At 41.6% G+C, this 16,415-nt stretch overlaps 1 protein-coding gene across 1 annotated transcript; it reads right to left on the bottom strand.

Annotated features, from left to right (window-relative positions):
* Nucleotides 1-6,665: 6,665 nt before the first annotated feature.
* On the bottom strand, nt 6,666-15,981 carry EIF3F (eukaryotic translation initiation factor 3 subunit F). The gene is made up of 8 exons (XM_004050646.4): nt 15,162-15,981; nt 10,979-11,049; nt 10,668-10,747; nt 9,806-9,943; nt 8,320-8,411; nt 7,719-7,855; nt 7,470-7,583; nt 6,666-6,892 (listed from the first exon to the last, which is right to left on the bottom strand). Exons 1-8 carry the CDS (start codon nt 15,568-15,570, stop codon nt 6,815-6,817), a joined length of 1,119 nt encoding a protein of 372 aa, XP_004050694.2. The 5' UTR covers nt 15,571-15,981; the 3' UTR covers nt 6,666-6,814.
* Between the last annotated feature and the right edge of the window lie 434 nt (nt 15,982-16,415).

The raw sequence follows: 16,415 nt of genomic DNA, 5'->3' as shown, positions 1-16,415 counted from the left end.
TAATGAAAGAAGGCAGGGTTGGATTTTGCACTGGGGCCCTGAAGTGTTACTCAGGAGGTTGAACAGGGAGTGGAGGAGGCAGGGTAAAGAGCTGTGAAGTGGAGGGGTTGAGGCCTGGGAGCAGCCCCATGATGGAGCATGGGGCACTCTGGAAACAGATAAATTGGGTGACTCCCAGTTCTTGTTCATTTCTGAGCCATTTCATATACAAATGAAAACCCATGTGGAGGCCTAATTTTCTGGGCACATGATAAATTAGTATGTTCATCTTCCCAAGATAAAGGTTGACCCTCTAACTTTTAATGAAATATTATATATGCTTACAGAAAATTATAAATAATAACAAGTACTTATGTACTTAATATTATGTCATATTTACTTCATATCTTATTTTTTATGGACAGGGTCTTGCTATGTGGCCTAGGTTGGAGTGCAGTGGCTATTCACAGGTGTAATCATTGTGCACCACAGCCTTGAACCCCTGGGCTCAAAGGATCCTCCGTCCTCAGCCTCCCCAGTCTCTGGGACTACAGGTGTGCACCACTGCTCCTGGCCATCTTATTTTTTAAAGGAAAGCCATTACAGATATAGTTGAAACCACATCTGTATCCCTTGCCAATACTGTTCCCTCTCTTCCTCTTTTACTCTCCAGAAGTAGTATCTTAAATTTGATTTTATCATTTTTCGCATGTTTCCTACTTTTTTTTTTGAGATGGAGTTTTGCCCTTGTTGCCCAGGCTGGAGTGCAGTGGCGTGATCTTGGCTCACCGCAAGCTCCACCTCCTGGGTTCAAACGATTCTCCTGCCTCAGCTTCCCAAGCAGCTGGGAGTACAGGCATGCGCCACCACACTTGGCTAATTTTTGTATTTTTAGTAGAGATGGGGTTTCTCCATGTTGGTAAGGCTGGTCTCAAACTCCTGACCTCAGGTGATCTGCCCACCTCTGCCTCCCAATATTTCCTACTTTTTATAGTATATGTAAAAATATAAGGTATTGTTTCATGTTTTTCATGTTTTTATATTTTTATATATTTTTTTGAAAAATTACATAAACATGGCATAAAATTCAAAAGTTATACAGAAGAAACAATAAAAAGTAAATCTTTTGTCCTGTCCTGTGCCCCATCTAGTACCTTAAGACAATCAGTGATAGTAGTTTCTTGGCTGTACCTTCACAAATATTCTAGGTATTTATATTACTTATTTTCCCATACACAACAACAGCATATTATAGACAACATTCTCTCCTGGCTTTTTTCACTTACTCTTTATCCATATTGATATAAAGAGGACTGTCTCATTCTGCTTAACAGCTGCATAGTATATATGGATATATCATACTTTGTTTAATTTGTATTCTGGTAATAGTCATTTGGGTTGATTACCATCTTTATGCTATGTTAACCAAGTATTTCAGTACTTATCTATGTATTCATTACATTGTGTCATAACGAGACCAGTTTATTCGTAGGATATATAATGAGGAGTGGAATTCCTGGGTTAAGGGTGTGCATATTTGTAATTTTGACAAACACAAAATTACATAGAGAGGGCTGTACCAACTTATATGTCTACCAGCAATCTGTGCCTGTGTCACGTTTCCTCTTACTCTGGCCATTCCAGTGTTAGCAACTTTTAAAATTTGCGAATCTGATTTTTAAAAATGACATCAGTTTTAATTTATGCTTTATCAGTGAGATCAAGCATCTTTTCACGTTTGTGTGTCTGCGTGTGAGCTGTCTGGTCATATCCTTTACACACTTATGTATCAAATTATTGGCCTTAAAAAACTGTACGAATTCTGGGACAAGAATATTAGCCCTTTTTTTGATATGAACTGCAAATATTTCCCCAGTTTTATATTTGTATTGACTATTTGTGTATGTGTGTAATTTGACACTCAGATTTTTAAAATGTTGCTAAATTTGTCAGTCTTTTAAAATAACTCCTGGATTCTCAGTTCTTAGAAAGTTCTTCCTCACTCATAAATCATTAAAAACACATTGCTGTGTTTTTTCCCTCATATTTATGTTTTTTTTTCAGACAAGTTTTTATTCCATGAGCAACTTATTTTGGTGCAGGTAACGAAGTAGGAATCCAACATTGTTTCCAAATTACCACTCATTCGCTCTTAAGTAATCTATCTTTACTTGCTTGAAAACACAACTTTATCATATTCTAGAATTCTGATATCTTTAAATTGACAAAAACTGTATGTATTTCGTACAACGTGATGTTCTGATATATGTACACATTGCGAAATTGATTACCACAATCAAGCTAGTTACATCCATCACCTCACATACTCAATTCTCCTGGTGAGATCTACTCCTAGCAATTTTCAAGTATACATTAACTAGTCACCCTGCTGCACAACAGGTCTCCAGAACTTACTACTCCTGTTTAACTGAAACTTTGTACCCTTGACCAACATCTCCCCATTTATCCCCTCCCTCCAGTCCATGAAACCACCTTTCTACTCTCTGCTTGTGAGTTCAATTTTGTGATTCCATATCCAAGTGAGATCATGGCTTATTTCACTAGCATAATGTCCTCCAGGTCCATCCATGTTGTTGTAAATCAGTTATTTCCTTCTTTTAAGGTTAATAATATTCCATTGTGTAGATGTACCTTTTTTTTTTTTTTTTTTTTTGAGATGAAGTCTCACTCTTCTCACTCTGTCGCTCAGGCTGGACTACAGTGGCGGAATCTCAGCTCACTGAAATCTCCACTTCCTGGGTTCAAGCCATTCTCACTTCAGCCCGAGTAGGTGGGATTACAGGCGCCCTCCAAGATGCCTGGCTAATTTTTGTATCTTTTGTAGAGACGGGGTTTCATCATGTTGGCCAGGCTGGTCAAGAACTTCTGACCTCAAATGATCCACCTGCCTTGGCCTCCCAAAGTGCTGGGATTACAGGCGTGGGCCACCGCGCTCTGCCCTATCTATCTTCTGTTGATGGACACTTAGGTTGATGTCTTGGCTACTGTGAACAATGCTTCAGTGAACGTGGAAGTATCTCTTCAACATACTGATTTCATTTCCTTTGGATATATACCCAGTAGTGGGATTGCTGGATCATATGTGTTTTTATTGAGGAAACTCTACAAACTGTTTTCCACAATGTCTGTACTAATTTACATTCACACCAAGTGTAAAAGGGTTCCCTTTTCTCCATACCCTCACCAACACTTGCATTTTGAGTCTACTGAACTATCTGGTTTTATGTTCTTTTATGGACCAGTACCATATTGCTTTAATTACACAGTTGTATAATATATTTTATATCTGGAAGGGCTAGTTTCCCTCTGCAGGGATTTTTTGGAGACATTTTTATTTTTCCATATACATTTAGAAACAGCTTGCCCAGTTCCAAAATAGCTCTTTGTATTTTATTGTAATTATGACAAATATGTAGTTTAACAGGGAAAATTAACACCTGTTAAAATAATGTTGAGTCTTCTTATTCAGGAACATGATATGCCTTCAAGTGATTACATCTCATGTTTCTCATTAGCATTTTCAAGTTTTCTTCCACCGTATCAATTGGGTAGTACTAATTTTTTAAAAACCCTCCTCCTTTTCACTTTTTTTCTTGAGAAAGGATCTTGCTGTCACCCAGGCTGGGGTGCAGTGGTGTGATCTCAGCTCACTGCAACCCCTACCTCCTGGGTTCGAGATTCTCCTGCCTCAGCTTCCAAAGTAGCTGGGACTACAGGTGCGTGCCACCACGCCTGGCTAATTTTTGTTTTTTTTGTTTTTTTTTTTTTAGTAGAGACGGGGTTTCACCATGTTGGCCACGCTGGTCTTGAACTCCTGGTCTTGATTAACCCATCTCAGCCTGCCAAAGTGCTGGGATTACAGGCATGAGCCACTGTGCCTGGCTCCACTTTATCTTCAATGTCTCTATTTTCTCTTGTTTAAATACAATGGCTAATAAGTCTAGAATAACGCTAAGTAATAACACCACACTGTGGTCATGAGTTCAGGTTGGGCTATTTATAATATAATCAATACCTATGATGAAACCACTGTCCAACCTCAAACTAGATAATTGCTGATAACAATATAGACTTATTTCACTTGCCATCCTCTTCTCACCACCAAAGTAAACATTACTGGGAATTTTTAGTTTATCATTCTTTTGCTTTTTGGTTTTTATCATATATATAATATACACACACATAATAGTCAATTCTCATTTTTTGCAGACTGCGTATGTGTGAATTTACCTCTTGCTAAAATTTATTTCTAACTCCAGTATCAGTACTTGCTGGGCTTTTGCAGCCATTTGCGGACATGCAGCATGTGAAAAAATTTGAATTGCCTGCTCTCCATGTTCCCAGCTGAGGTGGAACAAGGCCTTCTTGTTTCAGTTCTCATAAACAAGTATCCTTTTCGGTCTATTTAGTGCCATGTCTTTTGCATTTTTGTGGATTTTGCTGCTTAAAGTGACCCCCAAGCACAGTGCCAAGTGTTCCTAAGTGCAAGAAGACTGTGATGTGCTGCCTGGAGAAACTGAGGTAAGCTTCATTCAGGAATAAGTTAGTGTCGTGGGCTAAGTTCAGTGTTAATGGGTCAACCACATATACTAAGGTGTCTTCAAACAGAAACACATGTAACAAGTTTATGTACTGATTGGTTGATGAAACTGTGACCAGAGGTTCATAGGAACCCAACCCTGTATTTCCCTTGGGAATAATGGTTCAGTACTCTCTAATTCAGTGTTCATGGTGACTTTATAAAACATAACTACTATAGATAATGAGAACAGACTATACATATATATATACACACAGTCACCGTTTAGTATCCGTGGAGGATTGGTTCCAGAACCTCCCTTGGATATAAAAATCCTCTGATGCTCAAGTCCCTAATATGAAGTATTTGGATATAACCTGTGCATACCTTCTCATACACTTTTAAGTCATCTCTAGATTACTTGTTTAGGGAAAAATGACAAGGAAAAATGTCTGTACAGGTTTAGTCCAGACACAATTTTCCCCCTCAATATTTTCAACTTGTAGTTGGTTGAGTCCATAGATGTGGAACCCACATATACAGACAGCCAACCGCATGTCTAAACAAGTTTCACTTGTTTTTGAACTTCTGGAGTATCATAATGTACATGTCTTCTGACACCAGCTTTTTCCATTCAACATTATTATTAACATTCACCTATATTGTTACTCACAGCTGCAGGACAACTTTATGTCCTTGTTTTAGATGTGTCTCCTGTAAACAGCATATGATTGGCGTTTGTTTTAATATGCAACTTTTCCTTGGGCTAGTCTAATACTTATACATTTATTGTAATTACTGATCTATTTGGACTTGTTTTGCCATCTTTTGTTTTATCCACCTTTTCTATGCTTATTTCTCAAATTTAAAATTTTGTTTCTTCCCTATTATCCCACCATCTCTCATCACTATTCATTTACAGATTATATATACTTCTAGCAATTAACCTCGGAATTTTATCATGCATACTTAAAAAGACTAAGTTGATATTAACTGGCTACTCCCAAAAATGTAAGAACACTGAAACATTTTGACTCTGATTAACCTTCTTCCCACCATGCTGTCTACTTTTAACCTACCTTTAACAATTTGCCTGTCATTATCATTTTGCCGATAAGATCTGTTTACATTTCCCTACCTGTAAGAAATTATCTATCATTACTATCCACACTTTATGACTCCCATAACTTGTATTTCCTAAGGTACATATCTCAGAACTGAGTTCCAGGCTGGGGTTCATGTTGCTTATTACTTTCAACTATTCACCTTTAGGCATCATAGTATCTACCACTTACCTGTGCTTACTACATACCAGGCGATATTCTCCACAAGTGTTGATTAACCTGACATTTATTAATTCATGGAATCCTCATAATACCCTAATGGACTATGTATGTTTATGATCCATATCTTATGACTCTTATAATTTATCTTTCCTAAGGCTACACATACCTCAGAACTAGGATCCAGGCCTTTTTGATTCCCCGTTGCCTTCACTCACCTTTTCACTCCAACGTATAATTTCCTGAGTTCTTGAATAATGACTTATTTCTAAGACACACAGTGGCAAGGCGGAACTCCAGGATACCAGAGGAAATGGATGTCTGAAGTTACACAGGCAAGTATTCTAGCCTACAAGGCCTCTGGGAAATGCCATCTAGTCTTTGCTTAAATTGAGCCACTGGCAGACCTCAATATAACTCAAGGCTCTACCCTCAAGTTACAGATAGCACCTAAGAATTTTCTGAAGTTTTGGGGAAACCTCTTTAATCTTTAACCCACAGATCTTAATTCTGCCTCCTCGAACCAAAGTGGCAAAGAGCTCCATCTTACTATTAATGTATTTTAAGATAGTGACTACACACTCTACTCTTTTAGTTCAGATTAAGCATCCAATTTTCTTAGCTATTTTTTCTCCATGGATTCTTATTTTCATTTCCTGTAGAAATCACATGAATCCTCAAGAAAAGGTTGTTTTGCCAATGGACACCTTTCCATATTGAAAACCAAAAGAACAGTTTGGTAAAACAGTAACACGCCAAACACATAACCAACTTCTCTACCTACAATATTCACTTCCTAGTTTCTGTGTGATCTAAAACATTTTCCTCCCTTCCACCCGGCAATAAACTCACATAAGATGAAATTAATTTACAAAAGGTAGGCTCCGTTTATTAGAGTCACACACAACTGACTATCTCAGCATGACTCAAGACCACAAAAAACCCATTTCTCCTTCACTTCTGAGTCCTGGGGTTAATACCTAGACCAGCAAGTGTACTGCTTGGGGTCCATTCACAGGTTTACAAGTTTTTCATTGAGGGCAATCTGTGACTGTGTGAGGTTGGCCAGGTAGGTCACCATCAAAAGGTCCTGGAAGACAAAGAATACACAATGAGTGGGGGGTTGGGTGGAAAGGGAGCAAAAAGGCTGGCTTTGGCCAGCTCTATGGTAGACACTGGGTATGAGGACAGCTGTGGATAAATGACAGCTAGGAGAGACTGAATAAAAGTCAAAAAGGTAGAAGACAGAAAGGAAATGCTTGAGAAGGCTTTCTTATCTCTACTGATACACTTATAGACTGGGGGTGCCTTAGCTGAAACCCATGGATGGAATATAGGGGGTCTGTGAACTCAGATGGGGGAAATAAGTAATTGCATTTTCATTAACCTCTGAATTTTAGTGTTTCTTTCCATCACGAATTTAGACAGTAAGTCACAGTAGTATCAGCAGTAAATGAGACAATGGAATCACGGGAGAAGGAAGGAAGTCTCCGACCACGCATAACACACCTCTTCCTTCCTCCCAACCTGGACTTCAATGGCGCTATAGGTGAAGCCCTGTCTCTATCCTACTCCAGGTCACCTCACCCAACTCTTTTCACATTTGAGTGTATGTGCTGAGGTGGGGGAAGAAACCAGGCAAGAAGGGGCTCAGAAAGGGCACTCACATTGATGTTGCTGTTGAGCATGGTCTCAAAGTCATCGGGAACTATTTTCGGTACTTGGTTAACCAGGCTCATCAGGAAGCGGCCCACAGTATTGTCAGCTGACACCTTTCCAGACTGAGTACCAAAACAAAGACTCGATGAGGCAGTTAATTATAACCACTGAGCCCTACCATTTCATCAGCACATGCCTCAGTGATCCCAGGATGGAGAACTATGTCCTCCCCCTTTGTTTCTTCTTTCCCCTCTCACCAGTACATCCTCTGCATATTGCAACACTGTACTCAGGGCATCCTGGATGCGGGCTGATGCCCCTCCTACTTGCTGCAAGTCACTTGAGAGTCCAATCACTCTGTTGGGGCTAAAGCAGGTCTTCATGATCAGGTCAACTATGGAAGTTGGTTGGCAGGGTGGCAGTGGCAGTGGTGGGCAGTAAGAGAGAGAATTCAGTCATCCCACCAGGAAAGAGATGGTCTTAACGTCCTACTAACTCTGTTTCCCAACTCCCCTTAGACTCAGTCTGCTCAGTCACACTTCCTGTTGTGCCCTTATCAGCTTTTCTTCCTCCTAATAGAGCTCAACTCCTTTTACCTGGTATGCTCATCACTGGTTTTGATCTCATGTGAATGGTATGTGGCCTCTGGTGCTGATAATTTCCCACCTTTAACAGTTTCTCAAATAATTCCTTAAACCCCATTTATACAAGAGATGACTGTGACTTCTAGTCTTCACAAACCTTAGATCAATAGTCCCTTTTTAAACCACCCAAGGCCTCCATCCATGTTGCAAAATAGCAGCCCCCTTCCCTGAAAATGCCTATGACCTCTCGAGAGTGTATGGAAAGGTTACTCACCTCCGATGCGTTCAGTGTCATAGTATGCGTATTTCACTGTCAGAGGTGTGAACATCACTCCCATGGTCCTCCCAGGGACACCCATTAAAGTGCTGAGGAAGGAGAAGCCAAAGTAAACAGATGGCCCTGGGAGAGGGTTTCCATGTCTATTCTGGGCTGAGAAAGCAGATACAGCAGGAATATGGCTCTCAAGGTTCTGATAGAAAGGGTGGGACCAAATGAACCCCAGAGGTCTCATGGGAGCAAAAGTTACTTTCTCCCCTTAGCTTTTCCCACATACCAAACCCTTGATCTATAAGGGGGACCTTTGCATTTGGCCTGGTCCCTTTAAAGGATTACTTCACACACGGTGCAGTGTCAGTGATGAGAGGACAGGACTCAATTACCCCGTGGAGCTGGCTGTCTAGACAGCTGCCTACCATGGAAAGCAGACAGAGACCAATCTTTTCTGGGACTACGCCCTTCATCAGCATTGAAAAAGGAAACCAACTCCTGTCCACCAAATTAGATCGGGTGCTATAAGTAATCTCACTAAAGGTATTGTTTTTACTATGTCAGTTATATACCTGGATCTTTACTTTACTATGTCAACTATATATATCCTTATCTATCTACATATATATACATATATATAGTTGGATCTTATATATATATACTGTATATACTGGATCCACATATATATATACTGGATCTTGAGGAGTCTGAAATACCTGGGAAGGTTAAGAAGTCAGGCAATGGCTAGTGCTTAGTGGTATGCCAACTGGCTCATAAAGACTTGGCATCCACCATCTTTGTCTTACTGTGTAAGAGTTAACTGGCTATGTCAGTGTCAGACACAAAACCAGCACAAAATCAACAGCCTGACAGATGCACTAACAGCTGCCTTCCCTTTGACTACGGTCTTTCCAACTCCCACAGCTGCTTCCTCAGCATGCCACCAGGGCCTTTCCCAACATCCCTCATAACTGGCATTTTAACCACCTGCAAGCTCAACATGTTCACTGTAATGTCATTGTCATTAAAACTGCACTCAATCCTGGGTTAATAAATGTGTTCAAAATAAGGACAGTCATCCTTATAATCTGTATTACCCTGAGTGCTGTGCTGAGTTCTAGAGATAATGACAAACTAATGGGTAATTCAGAAAAGTAATGAATGTGGTGAAGGATCATGACAAGAATACCATGTGATGATTGGCTGTAGGAACTATAGAATAGTTAGGTCCTACAAAAGATGACTTGACAGCTTGCTCAAATACTTAAAAGGGCAACGAGTAGAAACTGGAGTACAACTAGGATCAGTGGTAGAAATTACAGGCACAGATTTTGTTTCAGAGTGAAACCTTTAGAATAACTGTTGAGAGAGAGGAACAGGCTTCCTAAGAACACAGCAAGTTACACATGGAAGGAATTAACCTTGCTTGGGGTGGGGAAGGGATGGCATTTGGGCACGGTTTTACGCCCTTGTAGCCCAAGACTGTGGTCACCTGACATAGGCTTTGATGCTCATGCGGCCGTTCTGGAGACTTGTGTCCACAGTGAGGTGGATGGGGTTGGGGGCCTCTCGGCTGTAGTACTCATGGATCAGCACAGAGTGCTCTGTGATGTCATGGCCTGTAGCGTACCTGTGAAACGGAACACAGCGGTGGACTCATGTCTATATGTGACATCAATATCAAACACAACAGTGGCATGGGTGTCTTTAGGGTACCCGATACTTCTATGGTAGGGATACCTAGTGATACCAAATGCCAAGAACAATACACACACTGAAAACTATGTCAAATAAAATCAAAGGCTGACTTAGTGCTGCTGAAAAATTCCAAGTCTCTTACAAGGTAATTCAAAATATCCTGGCCCCACAGGATCAGAACCACCAGCAAAACCCACTGAATTCACAGTTCCTACAGGTAACACACTTTCCTTTTGTTTTTTAGAGACAGGGTCTCACTCTGTCACTCAGGCTGGAATGCAGTGGCAAGGCATGATCATAGCTCACTGCAACTTCAAATTCCTGGCCTCAAGTGATCCTCTAGCCTCAGCCTCCTGAACAGCTAGGACTATAGGTGTGTGTCATCATGCCTGGCTAAGTTTTTTAAAAATGTTTTTGTAGAGACAGGGTCTCACTATTTTGCTCAGGCTGATCTTGAACTACTGTGCTCAAGTGATCCTCCTGCCTCAGCCTCCCAGCTGGGATTACAGGCATTGAGCCACTGCTCGCAGTCAGTAATACACTTGCAATACTCTTGCCTCCAAAAGGAAGAGTATAAGATCCAGTCCAGTAGCAAAAGACACTGGCAATCACAAAGAGACCTTCCATTAGCCCCAGCCCTCACCTCCCCAACTTACCAGCCCAGGATGAGCTCATTTGGAGAAACTTTTTTATGCAGTTCATACATATTCTTAGCAAATTCCATGTCAACAGCCACCTAAGAGGGAAGGCAGGAAAGCAAGCTAAGAAGCCAGAAGTCCAAAGAAAATTGGTTAAAAAGGACAAGAGGCCACCCCCAATAAACAGAAGAGGCCCACGAAGTACGTACAAATGGGAAGAAGCTCCTTGGCTACAGGAGCTCTAGTTATGAGTGTGGGAGGGACCGTGAGGGGAGCCTAGCAAATGAACAGCTAAAAACTGCAGAGGGACAGCTTGGATTCCCACTCACTTCATCTTCTGACTCATTGTGCGGCACTGAAAAGCAATTGGTGACCTCCACTGAGTGTTTGTCGACAGTTCCTGTGAAAGAGAGAATCGTCCATGTGTTATATAATCCTAGGGCTCCCAACAACCTCTGACTACTTTTGAAATGCTTTTGATGATCTCTTCAATGTCAACGAACACCTAACTGAACTCATTCGCTCCAAGGTTAGTCCGGTGCATCAATGGGACCAGAATTCTCCAGGGAACTGAAACTCTGGTGTGATCGCCAACTTCTCCCTCTAATCATCACCAAATAGGGTTTATTCTTCCCTTACAAGGTCTCCTTTTTGCCTGTTACTCTCCACTACTAGCCTATTCCAGACCTTCACTCTACGGCCTTTGTTTTTCAGCCTCTACACTTTCTCCCTGTAATTTAATCTGCAGAGCTACCTGGAATATTTTAATGGTTACACAGACTGCTAATATAGTGGCCAAGTTTCAGACACTGAGACGTCAGGAGCTTCATCTGTACCTCCCTTTAGCCATCTGGTCCCATGGTCAGTCTTAACCTTATCATCATCCAGAAATCTATCTGCGAACCTTAGAAGTCAGTCTTTCACCACAAACTTTTGTTCTAGTTCTGATACCTTTATTTCCATATTTTTTTTTTTTTTTTTCTGAGACGAAATCTTGCTGTCGCCCAGGCTAGAGTGCAGTGGTGCAATCTTGGCTCACTGCAACCTCTGCCTCCAGGGTTCAAGTGATTCTCCTGCCTCAGCTTCCCGAGTAGCTGAGACTACAGGTGTGCATCACCACGCCCAGCTAATTTTTGTATTTTTAGTAGAGATGGGGTTTCACCATGTTGGCCAGGCTGGTCTTGAACTACTGACCTCAAGTGATCTGCCTGCCTCAGCCTCCCAAAGTGCTGGGATTACAAGTGTGAGCCATGGTGCCCAGGCTGTATTTCTTTTATTTATTTATTTATTCCCACTACATTTGTTTCTTGACCTAAGACCACTGCGTTGAGTTTTCCATTCTCTTCTAATCTATTGGAACCTCCTACCCCAGGATTTAAAAGTTTCCCTCTCCACCAGAAACCACAGTGTTGTCTATATCTACCAGTGTTTATCTAATTCCAACTCACTATGGTTTCTGCTCCCTTCACTGAAACTATGTCCCTAAACCAAATGCACATATATCCTTTATCTTATTTGACCTCTCATCAGCGTTGAACAGACTTGACCACTTACTTCCCATCTTAAAACTTTCCTTCTAGTTTTCTTCCTACCTTTCTAATCTTGTTGGCTACTTCTTCCTGACTTTTTAGGTTTTTAGTGTTTTGTCTCTGTTCTCTTGTCTTTTTACTCAATGTTCCTTTTCTAGGCCAGGCCCTGATCTAGAAATGTTTTTTGTGAATAAAGTTTACATGCCAATTTTTTTTTATGGCTGCTTTCTTGCTACAAAGGCAGAATTAAGTAGTTGTGATAGAGACTGCACACAAAGCCTAAAATATTTACTGTCTGGACCTTTATAGAAAGTTTGCCAACCCCTGCTTTAGGTGATCTCATCCAATTTTATGGGTTCAATTACCTTCTATATTCCAATGACATAATTCCTAACCTGACATACTTGCCCACATCTCTTTTGCACTCCAGACCTTTATATTCTATTTTCTACTTGAAAACTCCACCAGAATGCTCACTGGGCATCTCAAAATGAATACATCCCAGACTGAAGTCAACCCCTACCTTCCTTCTTTCACACTTAACCAAAGATGCAGAAGTCATCCCTGATATTTTCTTCTAATCCCTCACTTCTGATCACACCATGTCCTGTCAACTTTATTTCCTACCTCTCAACTCACTCATTCCAGAGTGATTTTTAATTCCTATTCAGTGTTAGCTGAAATGCTCAGGAGCTTCCCCAAAGAGCTTCAAATGAGGTTAGACTTCCATTTTGTCTTCTCAGGGATCCAGGTAATTCCCTTCACAGCACTTTACGTTTGTAATTATTTAATACTTCTTAGGGCTCTGCCCTCTGCTAGCTTCATTTCCTGCTCTACCTCCTGTCACCTACATTCCTGTAATACTGAATGTTTCAGACAGTGGATTTACCAGGCTTTTTTATACTTCTTGTAGTTGTTTTAATGCCCAGCTCAAACGTCATCTTTTTTGTGAACTTTTCCCCGACCTTCTGAAACAGTTAAGTCTTCTGTATTTCCATGCCACCATGACACCCTTCTATTAGAACATTTATCATATTACATTCTAATTATTTGCATTGAAGAGTATATTTCTATCTTGAGTTTAAGGTTACAGGAGAGCTCACTTTATTACACTCTGAATTCTAAATACCTTAACAGTTTTATGGTACAAAAAAAGCACCAATGACTTCATTTAGACAAATGAAATGTTTTATGAATATCTAAGGAAATAAGTTCATAGTAAGCAGAATCCATTCTTTATTCTTCTGTAAGTATTGCCTCTATAACACCTATAGCACTGTACCATGATTCCAGTCTGGAAGAGGATCTGAGGATGTAGATTAGATTATACCTGGTCTGACTGGATCACTGGAATATTTGGGGCGCTAAAGCATAAATCATGGGTAATGAATTGTTTCTTTAAATAGCTCTAGCGAGCTTGGAAAATTAGAAAGTGCAGCCAAAAGAGTAAGTATTTGCTGAGTGTCAAGTCAGTGATGCAAAAATAATTTATTACAGAAGCTCAGAGCAGGGCACAGTTACAGAACACCATCATGCTGTGGAAGGTTAAGAATGGAGTGAGGGTCCGGGTATGGGATGGAGGACCGGCACTTAATGCTGTTGCTGGGAACCTGGAAGGTAGGTAGAGCTTAAACAAATGAAGGACAGCAGGAAAAACACTTGTGGCAAAGAGAACGCAAAAGCTTGGTCTGAGAAAAGACAAGCAATGTTCAGAAAATATGAATTTAAGTTTCTGTAAAATGCTATACTGTCAAAGATAGATAAAGGAGAGAAAATGTGTGTCTGTATGCATTGGGGTGGTCCAGGCCTGATGTGGTGAATGGCAACTAACAGCTGTACCTAATGTGTGCCAGCATAGTCAGAAGTTTTTAATTTAGCTCTCACAAAGACTAAGTCTAAAGTAGCTCCTGACAGAACAGATTTTAGGTAATCTGCCCCAAGTCACATGGCAAATGTTTTGTGAAGTCTGCTTACAAATCTTGTCTGCTTTGCAATATACCAACTGTCTTCTATGGTGTAAGAACTAGTACATGTTCAAGAGTATGAAAGAGAAAGTATGCTTGTAAATAAAGTGGATTCACAAAGCTATTTAAAATCTGGCACTAAGATGGAATGGAAACGAATTTCATGGGACCAGCATAGTCTCCAGAAAGGAATTTATTATCAACAATCCCTCTTTAGTGCTTTTGCATTTTACAAACTACTTTAACATAAAATATCTATTCCCCAAATTTGGAACACAGGCAGAGAATGGGTCATTCTTCGACCTAAAGGTTAAGGGCAGAAATATAAACAGATAATACAACTGTTTGCGTCCAAATGGAAAATGGGGGAACAGGGTTTCTCACATTAGGTACTAATATTAGGGGACACTGAGGGACACAGATCAGGCTCAGACGTTTAGGACAGCAGAACACTATAAAATCCCAAGTGGGTTCCAGCCAAACCGGTTTACTTGTTGGGAGGAATGTCTTTTTACAAACGTCCCCACTCCTTTGACAACTGGTTAGAAAACTTTGTCAATACCTGGAAAACAATGACATTTAGTCAGTGGATAAGGGAGAAATATGTGGTCACTGGTATAGGGAGTCAAGGGTTCCTGACTTCCCACTCGGCGTGTGAACTCATTTTTGGTAGATGCAGACCATCATACTTGCCATAAACTGCTGTTTATGTAAAATGTAAACCACTGGCATAAATGTAAACCACTGGCATAAAATATTCAGTAAATGACACAACTACTCCTTGTGTATCTTATGTCGCTTAAAGTGACAGCAATCCGGCAGGAGAGAGAGGAGAGATGCAAGTGCTTGAGAAGATAAGTCATAGCAAAAGATAGGATGCAGATATAGATTAAGAGGTCATTGGGGATGGGAGGAAAGGACGGTAGGACACCAGAAATTAAAGAATTAATGAGCTAGGGGAGTGAGATAAATGAGAAGTGGGAGGAAGAAAAGAATGTTAACTTTCTCTGACCACTCACCCAACAGGGTCCCGATAACTCGGGCAGCACCCTCGTTGCGTCTCTCGTAGCTGTCCACAATGGAGGCCAAAATGACTGGGTGCAGCCTGACCACGCGGCCGCCGGGGAAGGGCCCTGGAAGAGCAGGACCAGGCAGAGCAGGCGCTGGGGTCTGCGCTGGAGCTTGCGCTGAGGCCGGGGTCTGGCCAGGAGCCGCAGTTGTAGCCGCTGCTGCCGCAGGGTCTGAGGATGAGGCTGGAGCCGCAGCGGGAACCGGAGCCGCAGCCGGTGCTGGCGTTGGCGCTGGAACTGAGGCTGGGGCCGCCGCCGGGACTGGGGCTGGCGTGGCCGGAGGAGCACTTGCTGGTACCGCCGGTGTGGCCATCTTGTCGAGAAAGAAGGAGGCAGAAGCGGAAATGACAGCATTCATGAATATCAGGAGCTTGATAGGCTGAATATACACCACGTGAGCTAGAGCTTTTTGCTTATTGGTTACTGGTGATACTTCTCGAAGCACTGAAATGGTCCCGCCGTTGGTAATTTCTTCCGGAATTTGTGCTCTCTGCTTTTGGCCCGAGGAGCACTCAGGAATCCCTGGGCTAAGTAGTTCCGGGTAAACTTGGGACGGCGTTCGAAGAGAAACACTTTATGCAGCTGCCGCCAGGTGGAAGCAGAAAGCAGCGCGGAGGTCGAAATTCGTGTTTTAGACTTAAATGAGATAATGGATGTCAAAGTGCCTTTAAAAAGGATTTTAAGGCCAGGCGCGGTGGCTCACGCCTGTAATCTCAGCACTTTGGGAGACCGAGGCGGAAGGATCGTTTGAGCCCAGGAGCTCAAGGCTGCAATGGGCGAGAAGGAGAACTTAGCTGGATTTCTCCTGCTGCTTTGAGAATAGACTGGAGGGTGAGGAGAGGCGAGGGGAGGGAGGCGAGAGAGGGAAAAGCAGGGAGACCTGCTGGGAGGCCTCTAGGTAATCTAAGTGAGAGATGATGGTGGCTGGGACCAGGCTGGTAGCAGTAGAAGTTCTGAGAAGTGGGAAAATTATGGATATATTTTGAAGGTAGTTTCAATAGGGTTTCCTGAGAAATTGTATATGAGGTGTGAAAGAGAGGAGTCAAGGAGGACTGCAATTTTTTTTTTTTTTGTACTGAGCGATTAGTAGGATGAAGTCACCATCAATTGAGATAGCAAAAGCTGTAGGTAGAGCAGGTTTTGGGGAAAAGATCCTGATTTCATTTCTGAATGTGTCACCTTCGAGATGTCCATTAGACATTC

Source organism: Gorilla gorilla, chromosome 9 (genome assembly GCF_029281585.2).
Source record: "Gorilla gorilla gorilla isolate KB3781 chromosome 9, NHGRI_mGorGor1-v2.1_pri, whole genome shotgun sequence".
Classification (NCBI taxonomy): Eukaryota; Metazoa; Chordata; class Mammalia; order Primates; family Hominidae; genus Gorilla; species Gorilla gorilla.
The sequence above is the reverse complement of the archived record's forward strand: the minus strand, read 5'-3'. Positions and strand labels throughout refer to the sequence as shown.